The following is a 20,327-nucleotide window of genomic DNA, read 5'->3' as shown; positions in this document are numbered from 1 at the left end:
GATAAATCGTGTTATGAGTTTCAACTGCAGACGGTTAAAATCATACTCATCAGCCACTTCATATCGCCCAATCTCAAATGCTTCTTTCAATGTATTTGAATGTTTTCTTTTCCTCTGTAGACGAAAGGCATTCGAACCAAAACTCACTTCCTGTCAGATCTTACCGAAAATGCGATACGCCGTTATCGTGCCCGGTTATTTCTGTCTTCTGGTGCACTTCTTTTTGTTCCGCCACTAGCATAACTATAGAGTTTCTGGTCTTCTTTCCGTCCATTATGTTTGTATCATACCGAAAATGAATTCATTCATTAATTTTCTCTTGTCTGCAGACACATTCGATCCCGTCGGCTGAAATATTTCGGCCGTGTTGCCAGATTAATTTTTCGAATTATCTTGAGAATTTGGTATCCAAAAAGATTTTTTTCGTGGCATAAATTCTACTTAATTTCCTTCCCCAATAATTCACACGTTGGCTGAATTTGCAGACGGGAAATGATATATTGTTTAACAAACAAGTTTAACAGCATTTTCTTCCGTCGCCAAAATTTTTGAATTCGACAGCTACTTTCTGTCAAACCGAATTGGCTCATCAATTCGGTTTGACAGCCTTCTTGCCTTCTTGACATTCAATGAATTTTGAAAAAATTCAAAGAACCCAACTCTTGAAACTAAGTTGGACGATATCTAATGAATATTTGAACTTTCAGTAAAATTTATTATTTAGTGTTTCCTACCTTTCCAAGAACAACTGACTAAAAGTAAATATGAAATCTACCAAAAACATCAGACCCAATAGGAAAGATTTATACTGATTTGAAAGGTTAACTTGAGAACCAGAATAAGAAAAGGTTAAAAGTGGTATAGAAAATTAACTGTACTAATTATGACGAATGTTATATAGGCCAAAGAACAACAAAATTAAAACAAAGAATTGCATGACATGAAAATAATATAAGTAATTAGAAAGATTTCAATATTGTATAGAAATTCTTGATTCGGAAAGAGATCTAAAAATAAGTCCATTTTTAAAGTTAGGTATAGTGGGCCAGTCTTTGACTAGACCAAATATTTTAACAGCAGATTATTCTTGAGGTAAAAAAAAACACTTTTTTCCTTTACCATTATTTCTGAATCGGCTCTGCCCTGAAGATACAGGCTGTTGAAAAACCTTAAAAAAATGTTATGTTTAGTTCTCACTAATGGTTTCATTGAATGAATTTTGGACTATAGTTTTTCATTTATTTGTTGAATTTTTTTCGAACACAAGATATCACCCACGTTTTCCAGTTTTCTTATTAGGACCATTACGTAGATACCATAAAAATACCAAAAACTCAAAGATCCCAACTCTTGAAACTAAGTTGGACGCTATCTAATGAATATTTGACCATTTTGTAAAATAAGAATATGTATTCCTCATATTTTTTCGTATAATGCGCGAGTAATTTGATGTTCAAAAATAAAAAATAGCTGAAATTCGAAAAATTGGGTACTTTGGCTGAATACAACTCTGTTTAAAAAAACAACAGATGTGTAGTGTCAAAAATTTAGCTAGTTATTCTGAAGGTAATTTTGTTTTTCCAGGGATGGCACAGCTCATTATGAAAAGTTAAAATAGCTGTATCTTTTTATCAAGATCGAATCGAAAAAAAAAGTATAGGAAAAAAGCTCGCAAAAAGTGTTTCTTGTGATTTCTACGAGTCGAAGACTCACCCTGTATAAGCTTCATTCAATGATTCTCAATTGCTACTTCTTCGATTCATTCAGAAATGAAAAATTTTAAGTGATTTCGTCTTTGAAATCGAGAGACTGTCAAATCCTAGGTCAAATCTTTGATCCAATCAAAATTTCGTGAAACTCGTTCTGAGATGTAAGTGCACCCAATTCCTGAAGAAAATATTCGAAGTTTGGCGACGTCGCATCTGGATGAAAGCTTATACTTTCATAATGAGATATTCAGAAAGACGACTCTCCGTGTGGGCGGTATCCACTGTCATTTTCGGGGAACTATTGACCCAGAGTAAATTAATGAACTCCTTAATTGAGACTAATTGATTCGAAAATCATCGGGTCCTGCGAAATCGAACGTGAAATTGTCTGTCTAGATACCGTGGACGTAGGTAACTCAATATTTGTAGTTTTAGAGTAGAAAGTTTCACGAAAGAGCTATTACATCCGAACGAACTGATTTTGAATTTTATCTGAATTCACAGATGTATTGAAAGAAGAATGACAGAAGAATTTCCGTTCCTCTTGATTTTCATTCATTACAGATAAATGATAATGGAAATAATTAATCTAAGCACTCAATGCTTTCAATGGGGTTTTCTTTAACTGAATTGAAACCCTTGTGATCGAATCAAAAATGTTCGAAAACTTTTTTTCCTGCTTTATATTCTAGGAATTGAGAGACAATTAGGCACTTCTAGATATTGTATTATCTATTGTTTTATCTATTATTTATATTTTTTTAATTCTAAACTGAATTCTATTGGGAATGTATGAATTTCATGATATATTATCTCTAATGAATTCATTTATTTAATGAATGTGAAGTTATTGCTTCTTCTTTATGGAAACTCATTCGATCAATGGGGTAGATTCAATTGAATCATTAACCCATTTTTTCATCATGAGCTTCCTGGAATGTGTTTTGATCAATTGCATCTCATAAAGAAAAGCTTTTTCCATTATAATGTGAGTTATAAAATTTTCACAAACACTTTTACAACAGAAGAATTGAGTTTTTTTTTGTATTTTCTTCGCTTTGTCTGATACTTGGTGCTAACTTCTGATACTTACAACTTATTCTTACTCCTTTTTTGAACATTTTAAATGAATTTATGATGAAAACTATTGTGCTGAAGGGACCATATTAGTTTTGATAAAACGTAAATAAAATAGCCTTAAATAATTTTTTATTTATACTAGACCTCCACGGATCAAAATGAACTATTCAGTCTACGATGAAGAGAATATTCCTCATTTTTCAAGTTCAAAATGGTCGACCAAGAAAATTGACGGATAGAAGAATGTATCAGATGTACTCAGAAAAATTTTGTTTCATTCTGACAGCCCTAGAACCCCACCTCCAACGATAAAAATGAACCAATATTATGTTTACGATGGAGCGCATGTTACTCCTTTTTTTTCGAAAATTCAAAATGGCTAACCAAGAAAATTGATGGAGTGGGTGCAAGGGGAAATAACTTATCTTGGCCATTTTACATTTTCAAAAGAAAAAATAGCAACATGCTCTTGATCGAACACAGAATACCAGTTTGTTTTGATCCTTGAAGTTAGAGCTCTAGGGCTGTCAGAAAGAAATAGAAATTTGTCTGAGTGAATCTGATACATTCCTCTATCAATTTTATTTGCCAGACGATTTACACATTCGGAAAAATATGAGGAGCATGCTCCCCATCGTTGACAGAATAGTGGTGATTCAGTTTAATTCTTGGAGCTGGGGCTCCAGGGCTTTCAGTATGAAAAAAAGGTTAGGATATTTTATTCATCCCTCTATTTACTCTATCCATTAATTTCCCTGATCGATACCTCATTTAAAAGGTCTCCGAACTTCTTATACATATTTATGAAATAGAATATGAAAAAGTAATTTTCACTACCCCTTCTACCCAAAAATTTCATTTCGTTTCAAGAACTGTTACAGTTTTGGCTCAACTCAGTACTAACCAAAATGAGTTTTGGTGTTGCAGTCGACCGAATATATTGTGGCCTCCCCTCAATATTTTTTCTGATCAGCTGATCCCGACGTCTGTTAGTCTACCATCGATCGATTACCCCTGAATAAAGCGTTGAATTCCAGGCACGGGGTTCTTTCATAAATAATGGCATATGTTCGAAAACAATTTCTGTATTCTGCATTGTCAGACAGAACAACGATCTGGCAGGAAAAGGAAACACACACCCCACATTTCATGCGATTTTGTCATTACCTTTGACGCCCTCGAACGTTATAAAGGAGTATATACCGATCAGCTGTTTCTATTAGTTTGCAGGGTAGATAGCTATAGCATCTGCATGCACAAGCCGCTGGTACTGATTCAAAATAAGATGACTCATTGCGTTACTTATTTTTAAATGAAAATTAATCTTTGGTGGCCATCTCGTTATAATTGAGTTTTAAGATCATTTCCCACACTGTAAAAAAAACGGAAAAAATATAATCTGACAGTTTCAGCAAGCCGAAACAATAAAAATTGACCATAAAGTTCGCGAAAATCAGTTTTTTTGAATTATCTCCTCTTCTGGGCTTCGAATTGTTTTTGCATTCATTATAAAAATTGTAAAGCTCAACATTTTCTACAAATTTTGTCCGAAGCAATTTTTTTCTACCTTTGAACGTTTTTGAGATATATGGCGATGAATATACATTATAGTGGGTTTCTACATTGTGATTGGCCTTTCGCATGTGTGGCTCGTATTTATCGCCCTCTAACTCGAAAACGGTTAAGAGTATGTGAAATTGCTCAAGACAAATCTTGTGAAGAATTTTAAATTTCATTATCTACAACTTTCATAATGAATAGAAAAACGATTAGAGGTACATGAAGGGAGACATTTAAAAAAAATGCCTTGGTATCATCTTCAAACTGTCAGATTGAGAAAACCCCCATGATTTGTGTAAGATTAATGGGTCAACACGTCTGCAACAGCCAGATTTATCATATGTTTAAAAATCTGACACGCGAGTATGTACAAGAAACGACTTTTTTTTGCATTTTCAAATAATTTCAAATAATCTTGCGTCACGTCCGAACTGTCAGTCTCTTTAAAAGTAGCTTCCTTTGGGTCCAATTAACATATCCTCAAAAAATCTGACATTTTTTTTAACCATTTTCAACGGCCAGATTAACATGAATTTATTAGAAGGGACACGTAGGGCATATACAGTATCTTAATCTGACACGCTCGAGTATGTACACTTGACGATTTTTTTTACATCTTTGAAAACCTGCAGACGCTTTCCCCACCGCTGAAGATAAGTAAAGTAAAGATGGTAATCATGAACTCATTCACACTTTCGAATAAATAAGAACCACTTGAATTCATATAAAAGGAACTTGACTTTATAATTAAATATTGAATAATTGAGTGCGTCTTACACAATTTTAGAAATAGAAAACTGCCTCTTTATTGGATAGCCATTTTATTTTTTTTTTATTCTTTCCGTATGGAAATATTGAATATAAATTTCTCCCCTTATTTTTCAGAAGACCGGAATGAAAGGCACCCTGCTGTCATGAAATTTCCATCTGTTCAACTCTTGATGAAGTTATGGAAACGTTTTTAAACACTATACATATTATACAAAAAAGAGAATAACGACAAATTCTAATTCTGACTTTTCTCATTCTTGCCATCTTCAATCGAATGAAAAATCATCCGCTTTAATGAGTAGAGGTTCTATTAAGTGTTTCAAATTAACGTCATTTCGAGTTTTTCGCAATAATGCGAGTTGTTGTAAACGAGGTTCGAGTAATGCCACCATTCTCCCGACTTTCTCTGATTTGACAAAGCTGGACCACGCGATCTAATAATAGAACCGCACTAGCAAGACTGTAAATTACATACTTTGGTGATGTTTGTACTATTTTTGCACTCCATATTGAGGAGGCGAATTTGGGCGTTGAGAAATACGGCAAAATGCTAATCGATTATATTATCTCAGTGTTTTAACCTCGGTTTTAACTCAGAAATCCATTTATTCGACTACATAAAATATTTGTTCTGATGGTGGGTTGCTCACAATTTTGTTCCAGATAATGCCGAAATGCATTTCGAATTGTTTATTTTCAGAATTTTTTCTTCACGCTCCAAAAATCATAATCTTGTTTATATTATAGTGGAGAAACAATATTTATAGATTGCTTCTTCTTTTTCAGGATTTGATATTCGAGAGCGACAGCATCCACAAAGAACTGTTGGAGATTTTCATCGTTGGCGGCAACTCTCTGGTCTTCCAGGAAAAATCTTTCAACGCTCTACAGGGATTGTCCATCCTGTATATCGGAAGTGCCAACAATATCATTGTCAAGACACACGCCTTCTTCAATTCTAGCTCGGCCAGTCTAAGATTCGATGTTGAAAACTGTGATAAACTCCTTGTCGGATCAGAAGCATTCATAAATTCCAATGTAAGTATTGCGGAAAAATATTAGCAACTGCATTACTAAGCAGAAATTTCTGAAAAAACCGCAAAGAAATTTGAGGATTTTCAATTTGCTCAAAAATTTAAGAAATGTCGATAAAACATTTTGACACATTCTTATGCAATTAATAAACCAATAAAAATCTTCACAAATTTTGTTCCACATATTTTTGAAGTCGCTCAATTTGTAGTTGATCACAAAAAAGAAAAAAAATTGTTTTTGATATAATATTTCCAAAATTACCATACCTAGTTCAAGCGAATTCAATAATGAAAAATAAAACTAAGAAAAGGATTGTTATAGAAAAAAATAAACAATGTTTTCATCACATAACTCATTTTTATATATGTATCTATTGTTACGATTCGTTTAAATCTTTAATTTATATATTATACATAAAATTGTTATTTAAATCAACGAAATCGCAACTTATCAAAAACTATTCGATTCTTTACTAACTTTTGTAAAATATCAATGACAATGTTCTGTTTTTCTCCGTTATCATCACATCATAAATTTCAAAATATGTACTTATAATCATCTATGATTCCTAACTAAATAATTCATATTATAAATTCGAAATTTATCTAAAATCTAACACTCATTGAATAAACTACCTAACTGAATCATATACATAAATAAAATTCAAACCATAACAGTATGTGTATTTTCAGAGCACCGTCATAACTGACTTCAACAAGGTGGAATACTGCATGGTACAGTCAGCAGCGTTCAGCAAATTAGTTAACGCAACGTTCCAAAATATAAGTAAACTAGATTTAGTAGAAAGATCATTCGAAATTACTAAGAAGGATGGAATTGTTCGTCATGGTCCAGCGACAAAGGTAAGCGACAACTCTTGATATCTTTATATTTTCATTCCCCAACATTCGATATATATTAATATGTAGACGTTTTCATTCAGAGCTTGGATAACTTGCTATTGAAACATTTTTGAAAAATAAAATTGTATGTGTAAAGAATAATAATAATCATCAAGAGGGGTCTACACCGTTTTAGGGGTCAGTTCAAAAAGAGAAAGTTAATATCTTACGTCAGAAACCACTAATTCATATAGGGTGAAATGTCTTAAAAATAGTATTATTATTGTAATGGCTATTATTCACTTGTGTTATTTACCAAACGTCACTCGCTTGAATACTAGCCATGATATGCAAGACTGTACTTCATCCACCATAGTGAAAATTCTATTTATAAAACATCTCAACTAATTTTCAATATATGTATTCAATTCGACACTCAATAATTGCTACGGTAACTTATGACATTTCAAAATTGCTATACAGGGTGAGTCTGAGGACAAAAGTAACACATTTTTCCCTTAACATTTTTTCCAATTCGGCTCTGATTGAAAATTTACATAATTAAATGATTTTCGGAATATAGTTTTTCATTTGTGTATCAAATCTTTCCCAAACACAAAATTCCACCCACATCGTCCAGTTTTTTCATACCAGAAATTCAATCCAACTCTCTTAAGAGTAAGTTGGATACTCAGAAATGAATATTTGACCATTTTGGAAGATAAAAGTATTCTTCACATTCTCGTATAGTTCAATTTAATATTCAAAAATAAAAATTATCTGTGAAATTCTAAAAATGGGTACTACCAAGGCATAATGCTTAATGCTGTTTAAAGCATCCAAGTTCGAATCAGGTAACTCCTGTATGAAATGAAATAAACAAGGATAATAAATGATTACATTAGAGTCATTAGAAATGAAAAGCAGAGCTGATATAGGTGGTTGCAGGCTGCATTCGTATTCTGAATTCAAATGGTATTCTGAATACTACTTCCTTCACCTAGTGGAATGGAAAAAGTTAAGATATGTCTTATTTTCTAATACAGTAGCTTATTTTCAAGGTAAAAGTGGTATATGTAAGGTTTCAGGTTTCCAGGGGTAGCATAGCTCATTATGAAAACTTACAATGGCTATACCTCTTTATCTAGGCTGAATCAGAAAAAAAGGTAAAGGAAAAATCTGTTCCTTTTGACGTCAAGAATTTACTGCTGAAATATACAAGGTAGATAACCGTAGATTCTTGAGGTCGAAAGAAACACTTTTCTCTTATGCCATTTTTTCCGATTCAGCCCTGTTAAAAAGATATAGCAATTTTAAGTTTTCATAATGAGCTGTGCCATCCCTGGCAAAATTATCTCCAGAATAATAAGCTAAATCTATGACACTACACATTTGTGGATCTTTTAAACACAGTTGTATTCAGCCAAAGTAACCAATTTTTCAAAATACTTTTTTATCTTTGAACATGAAATTACCCGAAAACGACGAATTATACGAGAAAATGTGAGGAATACTTTTATTTTACAATTTACAATACTTTCAAACATTCATTAGATAGCGCCCAACTTAGTTTCAAGAGTTGAGTTCTTTGAACTTTTGGTATTTCTATGGAAAGTATTGGTCATAATGAGAAAACTGGAAGAAGTGGGTGATATCTTGTGTTCGAAAAAGTTTCACAATTGATGAAAAAATAAATAAATAAATTCATTTCATTCGATGAAACCGTTTTTGGGAACTGTAAATATAACATTTTTTCAATAACCTGTATCTTTCAAACCGAGCCGATTCGAAAAAAATGGTAAAGGAAGAAAGTATTTCTTTTGACCTCAAGAATCTACTGTTAAAATATTTGTAAGAGTCGAAGACTCACCCTGTATAGTAATATAATTGTGTTCAGAGCCTCTGTCTCAAAACTCCCAAAGAAGTAGAAAGGAATAACGAGTGTGCAACAAAACCCCGATTTCCACTTCTTTGGATCGATGACTACCTAAGCAGGAATTATTTACATTTTTGTGGCAACACTAGGCAGTAATTGGCAATTCTTTGAATGATATGTCCAGAAGTTTCTCAAGCAAGAATAAAATTAATAATAATAATGTCACAAAAACTGATTATTTCTTAAGGAAAATTGTTCGGGTGTATTAACTTTGTCTAGTTTCAGATCACTTTCAACAACGTACGTATTTCCACAATTCCATCCAGAACGTTCTTCTCTCCATTGGCCGAAATCAGTATCCTGAATAGTGAAATCAACGAAATTCACTCGGACGCTTTCTCTGCCACCCAGATAACCATGATTTACATGCAGAATTCAACGATCAACACCATAAAATCAGAAGCTTGTCCCTCCATCTCGCTCATCGAAAATTTCAAGATCAGCAAGTGCAACATTTCCCGTCTGGAATCCAGAGCTGTTTTATGTGCCATCTCGAAACTTAGTATATTGAACTCAAGGTACGTAAATCATCATCATCATTGCTGTGTCCCGTTACCGAGAATAAATCTACAAAAAGACTCAAAAACAAAACTAACGGTGCGATCAAACTTACAATTCCTTCCTATTTGCGACTGTGACTGTTACTGAAGAGACCCAACCGTGACCTACAGATCCATCCACACACCGGGCATGGATAGTCACCAACCAGATTTGGCGGCCGCTGTATTCTTCTCGAGTCTCCATTATTACTGTGGACCAAAGACCTCCACTGTGATCTGTCTAAAGCTAGTTGTTCCCAGTTAAGATTGGCATGAATTGATTTTAGGGATTGATGCAGCATATCCTTAAACCGCTTATACTGGCCTCCTGGTTTCCGAGCTCCCTCTGTGAATTCGCCATACAAAGCTATTTTCGGGAGTCTTGTCTTGCATCCTCAGAATGTGGCCGCTCCATCTGAGTCAGGCCCTCATTACCTGAGTTTCAATTGTTGTACAACTCGCACGTTGCAAGACTTTTGCATTTTAAACTTTGTGGAACTATCTGATGTGCATTATTTGTCTCAGATGATGTTGTTGCGTTTGTTCAAGCTGTTTAATGTGTTGCCTGTAGGGAGTCCAGCTTTAGCTTCCTTGAAGAAGTGTTGGGAGGACCGCTGCTTTGTAAACAGCTGTCTTGGTCCTCAGATTGAGGTCGTGATTTTGAAATTATCTGTCCTTTAGCTTCCAGAATGCCCGTGATGCTGAATTGATACGGTTGTGTATATGTGTCCAGGGTAGCCCTAGTATTTATGAAGCTTCCCAAGTATTTGAACTGATCGACCTGTTCTAGAGTTTCATCCTCCAGGCTCATATCTGTTTGAAGGGTTTCTGGCAGTCTTACCAGGATTTTGGTTTTGTCAATATTGAATCTAAGGCCTCAATTTTCGTATATATGTTTATAGGGATCCAACATTATCTGTAGATCCTCTGAACTGCTAGCGATAAGTGCGCAGTCGTCTGCATATTGAAGTTCAGTGATAAACTTTGTACGGATTTCTGCTCTGAGGCACTTCAGGTTAAACAGGCCCCCATCAAATCTGAATCTTAATCCAACACCTTTTACAGGCATACTCATGTCAGCCATTATCGACACATCTATGGCGAAAATATTGAACAGTAAAGGCGCTAATACGCAGCCTTGTTTTATTCCAGAGTTGGTTGAGAAATGGTCGGTTGTAGAGCCATTATGATGTATTCGAGCGGTGTTTTTGGTATGAAGGTTTTTACACACTTCTAAGAATTTTTCGGGTACTCCAAGGCGTCCCATGTTTTTCCATAGCGCATCCGATTCAACGAGTCGAAGGCCTTACTTAAATCGATATAGGCTGTATAGATCCTTGATTATTGTTCAAGGGTTGTCGCAGTGTAAAAATTAGCCAGATTCAGGTAATAGCTTTTCTAAGAGTGGGATCAGACGATTAGCCATAATCTTCGAGAGAATTTTACCGGCCACACTAATCAACGATATGCCCCTGTAATTGTTTCAACTTGACGTATCGCCTTTGTTCTTATAGAGGTTGATAACTGAAGCATCTCTGAAGTGTTGTGGCACATCTCCTTGTTCCCAGATCTTGCCGAATAGTGCTAGGACACTATTGACAATGTCTTCATCCAGAACTCTGAATATCTCCGCTGGAACGCCATCTTGACCTGGTGACTTATTATTTTTCATATTATTTATCGCACTTAGAATTTCCGACATTGATATTTCGTCATCAAGCGATGTCATCGGACTATACTCGGGGAGCCGGTCTGAGATGGATGAATACGAATCGTTATTTTGATTCAAGAGCTTAGAGGAATGCTCCTTCCATCTTTCGAGAATTTTTCTATCATCAGTTAGAATAACTCTATGACCATCTCTTATAGGAAAGTTAGCTTTTCTGCTTGGACCATAAACAGTTCTAATAGCTTCGAAAAAACGCCTGTAGTCATGGTTATCGGCGTAAGCTTGTATTTCCCTAGCATATTCTCTCCTCCAGCTATCCTTGAGTTTTCTTATTTCTTGACGGACCTCGCGTTTTATGTTTATAGGACTGATTTGGGCTGCTTGTTAATTGCTGTACGTTAATATTTTTCACGGAGAAGAAGTTTTTTTCCTTCAATTTAATTAAGTGAAGGTTCGAATATTTCGAAAATTTCCATTTCATCATTTTTGAAGTTTTTATCAGTTTCTTTTATCGAACATTTCAAATCTTGCTACAGTTAACAGAGTTTTTTCTGAATTACTTATTTTCGTTCCAGGATACAGACGATCGAAACTGGCGCGATAAATACCACTTCCGCCATCATTAATCTAGTTGGCAACGAAATCGTAGAATTCAAATCGTCCGCTCTAGGCTTCAACAGTTGGTGGAACAAGATCCTCGTCGAGCAGAACATGATCAAGCACTTGGGTGCGGACTCCATCTACATTTACGGGGAAACGACTTCCCAAGAAAATCCCCAGTTTTCCTTCATCAATAACGACATTTTCAATCTGGATGTGAACTCCTTGAGTTTTGTGGCCAATTTAGACGACATCTCTGTGGTGTTTGAAGAGAACTATTTCAACGTGAAATGTAACTGTTTCTTGGATACCTGGCTCAGCAAACTTTTAAAGACAAACAAGACCGTCGATAACGTGATGAATTCCAGTTTTTGCACTGTTGACGACTTACTCGCTAGATGTTACGAATTGAAGACTGGTTTGATAAATATGATGAATTTCACAGAACTGGTATGTGCTCCGGGTAACACAATTAATTGCGAACCCTACAAAGGCGAGGAAAAAATTGTAAATATCACAAATCCAGTTTTTCTAGACGCCCCACAGGCAGATCACAGTAGGCTAGTTCTATTTCTGACAGTTGCAGGACTGGTCATCATAGCCATCGTAGCAACCTTCATATTTTTATTGATTGTTGGCGGTCGTTGGGTGAAGAGAAATTGGTATCTGCGAAATATGCACTATAGTCCCAACGAAACTAGCAACGATGAAGAAAATACTATAGTAACTATAGATCAAGAAAGTGAAGAACCCAAATTAGAACTCCCGGAGGAACTGACTCTGGAATACCTGGAATACCTCAAGAAGCGTTTAGACGATCCCGAAACCCACCAAGAGACTACTGAAATGATCGAAAAACTTTACGAAATGTTTGTGATAGAAGATAACTACGAAAACAATAACAAACAGGATGAAGAAGCGCATTTGTACGAAGAACTAGCGAACATGCAAGCACAACCAGCGGACCGTAAAAGTACCGACAATATCCAAAACGGTCCCTTAAGTATTTTAAGAATGATGGAGGAACGATTCAACCTTCAATTCATCGATACCGAAGAAGACAGATCGAAATCCTCCCCTTTTTTGAACGACTATTCCGAGCCATCTGATGCTGCAGTCCATTTGTACTCAGAACTGAAGCAGAATCAGATGCAGAACGAGAAAAACGAGAAGAAAGACTCTTTAAAATCTAGGGGCTCTGGTAGTATGGCTGCCAGGCCTCTGCCAAATAAGCCTGATGACTTATATAACAGAGCCGGGCCTTCTTCAGTTGATTGATTGATCTCACTAGATACTCTTACCGGCAAAACCTGTGAAATATTGATATTTGTCATTCGTGTCAGGGGTCTCTCGAAATAACAAGATATAATGGAAAATAGCCATCACAGTACTTCATTTCCACGTTATACTTAAATGAAAGCAACTTAAGTAACGAAAATTTCCAAGTACTCTTGATAACATTATTGTAGCAATTGCAATTGGCAAAAAAAAGTTGCCACTTCTTTTCTGGTTTACGTCGGATATGTGGCTGCACGCTGATGATGATACCAATCAATGGATTTTGCTCACTCCAAAATTAAGTCTTCTGTAGATACAACTGAGCTATACATCGATGTTATGTGGAACAAACCGTTATAAAATCATTTTAGATATTCATACCTCTCACAAACTCTGTACAAACATGATAATAATTCAGCTTTATTGATGTTTTCCGAAATCTTAATTTTTTGTGTTGATGCCACATTCGTCAACATTAAAATTCTAGTCCTTCTTTGTAAGTTCGGCGAATTTATTGTCAGATAACTTTGCAACTAAAACATCTGAAATATTTCCAATTTATAGGAATAATAACGATTATCACAATTAAGTCCAAGAAAGAGTTACCTCGAACAAAAACGAGAACACACACATTTTTATGTGACATCTTGCCGTGCTGTGATACTGTACAGATATAATAGAAGACTAATTATCTTTTGTAAAATTTAGATCTAAGGACACTGTTGTTATGAATATGTATATTTTGTATTATTATAGTGTAATTATAATTTCAAATATTATCTTATATTATCTGAATAAATTTATACCTCAACAAATTTTCATTTAATTGTGAATTCAGTTACATAATTTCTCTCTTTTCAATACTAAAGGATTTGGTTTCAGTTATATTTTTTGCAGTCATAGGATTGTTAAATGATTGTAAACATCTCTATATACTTTCTGGTACAGAGTGTAATAAGAGTATTATTGAGTTTCTCGAGATCACTTTTCTTCAATTGTGAGAAAATATACAGGATAATTGTTTCTTAAATGTGGATTGCGAACATGTTAAACAAATACTAGTGTAAAAAATTGCGTTAAAGAAACTATATTCCTCTCGTAGAAGACGAATGTACTCTTTGATTGGGAGCTTAATTTGAACTCCCATGTGGATAATATGGACTTTTTTATTTAATACCAAAAGCAAATTCGCAAAACCTCAAAGAACGGCATGATATTGGAACTATCATTACGAGGATGTTCTGATATCTAGTTAACCTAGACCAGTTCCATGCATAAAAAAAAATATCGCGTTACCACAATAACTTATTAGAAGTGTCAGTGTGAAGTTTGAAGTCAAAAAAGTAAACCCCAGAGTTACGCAATAAATTAAAAGAAAGAAGATGTCCACCGAAATTGTGAAAAACTAAAAATTGGAGTATCGAGCCATCATCAATTACCTGCATTAAAAAGGATTAAGAGGTAAGCAGATTTACGAAGATATGCTAAATACCCTTGGTGATGAATGTCCTTCATATGCGACCATGAAAAATTGGAGTTCAAAAGAGGTATCCAATTAGGAGGAGAATATGTTGAGTAAAAAAATATTTTGCTACTGGAGACCATGGAGATGCAATTAGTCCTCGCTCGCCTTATACTATGAGAGGAGAAGCAAAATCTCAACTTCACAGCTCTGAACGCCAAAACAGCAAAAATTCCGAAAAAGATTAAAAATTCGTCAAGACCAAACGTTTGCACCAAGCTCGATGAAATTTCGACATTTGTTACTAGACTAGAAGAGTTGATCTTTTAGAATGTGTATCACATTTAGATCTGCGATGATTTTCCTGAGAAATACACGTTTCGAAGGTTGGCCTTCAAAAAATTGTTGCACATTTAAAACTACTCCTTATTAATAGAAGAGTTGCTCTTTTAGAATTTAGATCACATGTACGATGATTTTTCTGAGATATACTTTTGGTCCCTGTTTTCTCAAAGATTTTCGAGCAGGACGAAACACCACAGATGCAGTAGAGCACTTGATTAATTAAGCAAATGACTGCTTTGAACACAGAAAGTACTGCCTATTATCATTCGTGTATTTAACCAAAGGTTTGACTGCGTTTCTCGTGACAAGCTACTCTAGAAGCTTAGGATTTACAGATTTTATCACATATTCACTAAACTGATTGAATCTTTCATCTTTCTTGGGGAATAGGCCACAGATAACCCTTGCGAATCGTTCGTGCTTGGGGGTGATGCCAATGGAGATCGGTGTGGGTCAGGGATATAATCTTGGACCAGTACTTTTTCTTATATCCATCAACGACCTTCTGGAATATGTACCTGAAGCAGATACCATACTTTTCGTTGATGATACTACATTTTTGCTTCAGAATTCCGACTTGGGTGACTTGTTAGAGATGTCTGGTCGAGGTTTTTCGAGAGGTTCTCTGCGAATGGACTCAGAGGATTAATTTAAGGAGCTCCTGATTAATCAGAGAAGGGTTGATGATGATCTAGATATCATGAATTCAGGTAGATTCTTGGGCGTTCGTCTGGATTCCCCGTTGACCTGAATTCCTCATATCGACGAACTTGCCTCAAGACTGAGCAGCAATATATTCGCTCTGAGAGCTCTTTCTCTAATAATAAAGGCAAATTCAATATACGGTCGAATATTCATAATCATAATAGACGAGGAAACTTACTTATTCGAAAAGACTTCCTTAAACTCAGCAGATCACAGCGAGGTCCAATCTACAGCTCTGCAAACCTGTACCAGAGGACAGTTTGAAAGAAGGCTTACCTACATAATTTTGAAGATCTACATTCGCAGTTAGAAACATAATGAATTACTGAAAACGATACACCTATCGTCCTTTATTGCTGCCTACGTACACTAGTCCGCCTTTTCATGCTTGAATTGACTTAATTGGGATAAAAGATGAAATCTTTAATTACATACTGAGAAAAATGAAAATTCAGGTCTGAAAGGGTTAATTTGAGCAATAACATTCAATTGGGCCAATACCAGAGACAAGACAAATCCTGCTTGTGGCCCCTAGTCCTTCAGGGATAGTTTGTCATTCGGCAGACCGATTACTACCGAATTAAAGACTGATGATTTGTTGGATGTTCGTTCTTCTTTATGTTACTGTAGGTGTTCTTCATCCGGAAGGTTTATTTTTTTAAATTTTACATTTATTCTTTTTTTAGTTTCAATTCAGATAAGCTGTCTACCGCTTTTTCCTATATATATATATATATATATTTTCTATATTTATTTTTTGGTGTTTGACGATGGGGACCAGGGACCATCACTATTATCAAACTACAAATTGTGATGGAATTTGTGGAAAAGATCAATGCAGTGTTCTCTCATGATGTTCATTTTTCTCGTTGGCCACACAAGAATCAAAATACAGTGGTAGGCAAAATAAGCTTTTTTTTGCAAGGGGCTATTTTTCATAAGAATATACTTCATTTCAATCATGATTTTCTTCGAATACCTACCTACAACGCTCCGAAGTTCAGCTTTTGAACTTATCGTTTAAGTCTCTACGTCCCATTTATGGTAGATACTTCAATTCAATTGATTACTACCGTATTAGGGTAAAATTTTCTCCAATGAAGACATTTGCTACCACTTTCTGCATCGCATTAGTTCTGCGAATAATGTCTTCGAGAGAAAACTTCTATTCGAACTCATTCTATAAGGAGTCTGTAAGTTTCAATAGCATTATTATTCAACGCTCTCTGATCGGGAACTGAAAAAATTATCAGATAACGCACATATATTGTAATATCAAAATACGTAGGTAGGTATAAGTAGGTAGATCGAAGGAGTGTTCTGACGGTTATACTCATTTTAATGGATACGTGAAACAGATGCAATAATCAGAAAGAGGGTGTAGTAGTTATTGTAGAAGAATGCATGCAGAAAATAGATTCATAATAGATTATTGTTACAGTTCTGATTTTATACTTGAGAAAGGTGGATGAATGTTGATGTCATTCTCCTGATAATGAGAAAAATTAATTTTTGAATCTCTTCAATGGCGTTCAGCACAAATCAAGGAAAAATCACAATCCAATTTGTTGCAGAGTAACGGTTGATTAAAAAAAAATCTGATAGGTTTGAACTAGAAAATGAATGAAAGATTAATGATGATAATATGTAACACTTTCAGGGGGTGATCATTTTAGGTGCCTATTTGTGATGAATAGTGTATAGTCACTGATGATACAGTATTCTGAATATGACCTTCGAGATAAAAAACAGTACCTACAAAGAAATATTCGTTAGAGATATAGTATTCTCCAAATTAAAAATAGATTTATATTCTATTTTACGATTTTCTTATATGAGATAGAGATGTGATATACTCGACCATGAGACTTGATATTTCATTGACGAGACTAGACTTTATTTCAGTTGAAGAAAGTCGGATGGAGCAAAATCTGGTGAATAAGGGAGGTGTTAGTAATTCAAACCCTAAATCATGAATTTTTTGCATGGCAACATGATATTTTTGTGCAGGGGCGTTGTCCTGCAAAAACAAAACACTTTTGGATAGCTTTCCGGGTCTTTTTTCTTTGATTTTTTCCCGTAGAGTGGTCAGTAATGTCGAATAGTAATCTCCGGTTATTGTTCTACCCTTATCCAAAAAATTACTCATGATTATACTCCATGGCAATCCCAAAAAATTGAAGCAAGAACTTTTCCAGCAGATTTTTGGATACGAAATTTCTTAGGTCTTGGATAACCAGAGTGTCGCCATTCCATCTATTGTTGCTTCGTTTCTGGATCGTAGAAATGTACCCAAGTCTCATTCATAGTATCAATTCGGTTTAAGAAGTCTACATCGTTTTCAAATCGAGCACAGATCGAACGCGATGCTTTTACCCTTGCACGCTTTTGGTCAACATTCAAACATTTGGGGATCCATTTTGCAGCAATTTTTCTCATGTCCAAATTGACGTGAACTATGTGATGAACGCGTTCGTATGAAATATTCAGTGCTTCAGATATTCGTTTTGGCCCAATTCGACGGTCTGATAAAATCATATCATGAACTGGATATTTTCGGGGACTGGCACAGAAACTGGCCTTCCTGATCGGTCATCATCTTCAATGGAAAATTTACCTCTTTTGAAGCTTGCAGTCCAATTTTTCACGGTCGCATACGAAGGACATTGATCACCAAGGGTATAAGGCATATCTTCGTAAATCTGATGCTTACCTCTTAACCCTTTGAAATACAGGTACTTGATGATGGCTCGATACTCCAATTTTTCGATTTTCACAATTTCGGTGGACATCTTTTTTCTTTTAATTTATTGCGTAACTCTGGTTTAGTTTTTTGCCCTCAAACCCCAAACTTCACACTGACACTTCTAATGAGTTATTGTTCGTTGCTATGGTAACGCAATATTTTTTTTATACATGGAACTGGTCTAGGCTAACTAGATATCAATACATCCCCGTATAATACTTGGATGTGACCATCATTTACATGCATGAGTTACTCATTAATCTTTGATAGTCAGGAAATTCCGTATCTCTTCTTATTGAGGTGGAAGTTTTGTTGCTCTGGAGAGATCAAATAAGATAACATCTACTCTTCCTCAATTAGACAGTCTCTATTTGTGCACCCTGATTGATCAAGATCGTAACATTCCTGTTGTTATGCATCTGAATATCATTATTTTCATACTTATATTTGGGAACTAGAGAGTGAATCCTATAGGAACTTTGATTTGTAGCATGTGTGCCATCTGATGCATGGCCTCCAGAGGTAGATAACAATATTTCAAATTCAATGGCAAACTTTTTAATACACTGCAATAAGTGCAATATACGAATGGATGGGAAATTAAAACTTCTTCCAAAGAAGACTAGTCATACTCTCTTTTGTTTGAGAGAACTATACATTGGTGTTCAATTTTACTGTGAAGTTACGCAAGCTATAATAAAATAATGAAACACCACCAAGTGTGTGATGTCAACAATGCCGTACAGCAAATATAAGATATTATCTTCGAATATTTTTTCCAGACCCATAACTCCCCAAGTTATGTCAGTACTGGGATGTTGAGATATATAATTAGCATTGCGAAACAGTAAAATAAATCTTTAGCCTCGCCGACACGACCCATAAAATCGACAAGAACAATAGGGAAAACTGCTCTGGTCAAAAAAGGAACATAATGTTGGACGGAACGGGTTGATGAAACCATTTATTTCTGCGAGCTAGCCTGGGATCGATACGTTCTAGTCGTTGACCGTGCAAGAATATGGGTCAGTGGTTTTGTGGTCGAAAGTTGTTCGAATTTCCAAAAAATTAAAAAGCAATGTTAAGGCACGTTTTTTGTTAGTCGATGTCATGAAGTTTGGCAGATAGATATACGCTTTAGAGGAGGTGTCTTTTATCAATTGGAATGCAAATGTGGCGTCTAGACGTTGCTATGGTGATAGGAAAACATGCAATGTGGGAGAGCTGGGTTGCCACTTGGAACCGTTTATCATAAGAAGCAATAATGTTATTTCCCAATTTTCTTCTTAGGTAACCCATAGCGGAATTTTCATTCCTCGTAATCAGTTGATCGGTAAAGTTATTCCACCTCATAAGGGAATAACTATTCTTGAACCAGGAGAAAAAGTCCTTTTGACCTACAATCTTTACTAGGTGTTGTAGTTGGGTATGCTAAATCGGAATTTACTCGAGCGTCGTGGAGACCTAGTGGATTTTGAAGGTTAGATGGTAGAAGGTTTTATGATGTATGCCCTTTCAGTGGTGGGGAAAGCGTCTGCAGGTTCTCAAAGATGTACAAAAAATCGTCAGGTGTACATACTCGAGCGTGTCAGCATACACTAATTCCTCCCTGGTACGAAATTTCTCGACCAATCAGGAAACAGCACTGTATACCACTAATTTCCTCCCCACGTCGACGATTAGGTCGTCGACGTGTAGGAAATCCAAAGGGCACCATAAACAACATAACCTGTATTCCGATAGTGACAGAGTGACAACGACATGATCAAAACAAAAATGTTTTGATTGTAGCAGGTGGAATGTGCTATTCTTTCTCATATTTGCGTGTTATTTTAAGGCCTAAATTTAATTACTTTTGTGGAGAGCAAAGATGTTTGCGTGTTGTTTGTTCGTGTGCATATATTTTGTTCTAAATTTTCGAAGACTCGCGGATTATCAAATGAATTTAAAGTTAGAATATATAGATTTGTCATCAATTTTGTAATAAAAAACAAGCAGAAATATTGTAGTAATTCATTTGGGCATTACGATTACGAGTTCAACTTTTCGC

At 35.3% G+C, this 20,327-nt stretch overlaps 2 protein-coding genes across 3 annotated transcripts in view; one reads left to right on the top strand and one right to left on the bottom strand.

The window, feature by feature from the left end:
• LOC123319856 overlaps positions 1 to 13,798 on the top strand; it is a 49,796-nt gene extending 35,998 nt beyond the window's left edge. Inside the window, exons 2-5 of one of the 2 annotated variants that reach the window (XM_044906863.1) lie at positions 5,907 to 6,158; positions 6,848 to 7,018; positions 9,153 to 9,451; positions 11,717 to 13,798. In XM_044906863.1, coding sequence (XP_044762798.1) covers positions 5,907 to 6,158; positions 6,848 to 7,018; positions 9,153 to 9,451; positions 11,717 to 13,019 — 2,025 coding nt within the window. In that variant the 3' untranslated portion in view covers positions 13,020 to 13,798. The remainder of the gene's footprint in view (positions 1 to 5,906; positions 6,159 to 6,847; positions 7,019 to 9,152; positions 9,452 to 11,716) is intronic. The other variant, XM_044906872.1, reaches the window with a different exon arrangement.
• Positions 1 to 20,327, bottom strand: part of LOC123319905 (E3 ubiquitin-protein ligase MYCBP2) — a 149,621-nt gene that overhangs the window by 78,395 nt on the left and 50,899 nt on the right. The window lies entirely within an intron of this gene.

Source organism: Coccinella septempunctata, chromosome 1, assembly GCF_907165205.1.
Source record: "Coccinella septempunctata chromosome 1, icCocSept1.1, whole genome shotgun sequence".
In the NCBI taxonomy this organism is placed as follows: Eukaryota; Metazoa; Arthropoda; class Insecta; order Coleoptera; family Coccinellidae; genus Coccinella; species Coccinella septempunctata.
The sequence above is the reverse complement of the archived record's forward strand: the minus strand, read 5'-3'. Positions and strand labels throughout refer to the sequence as shown.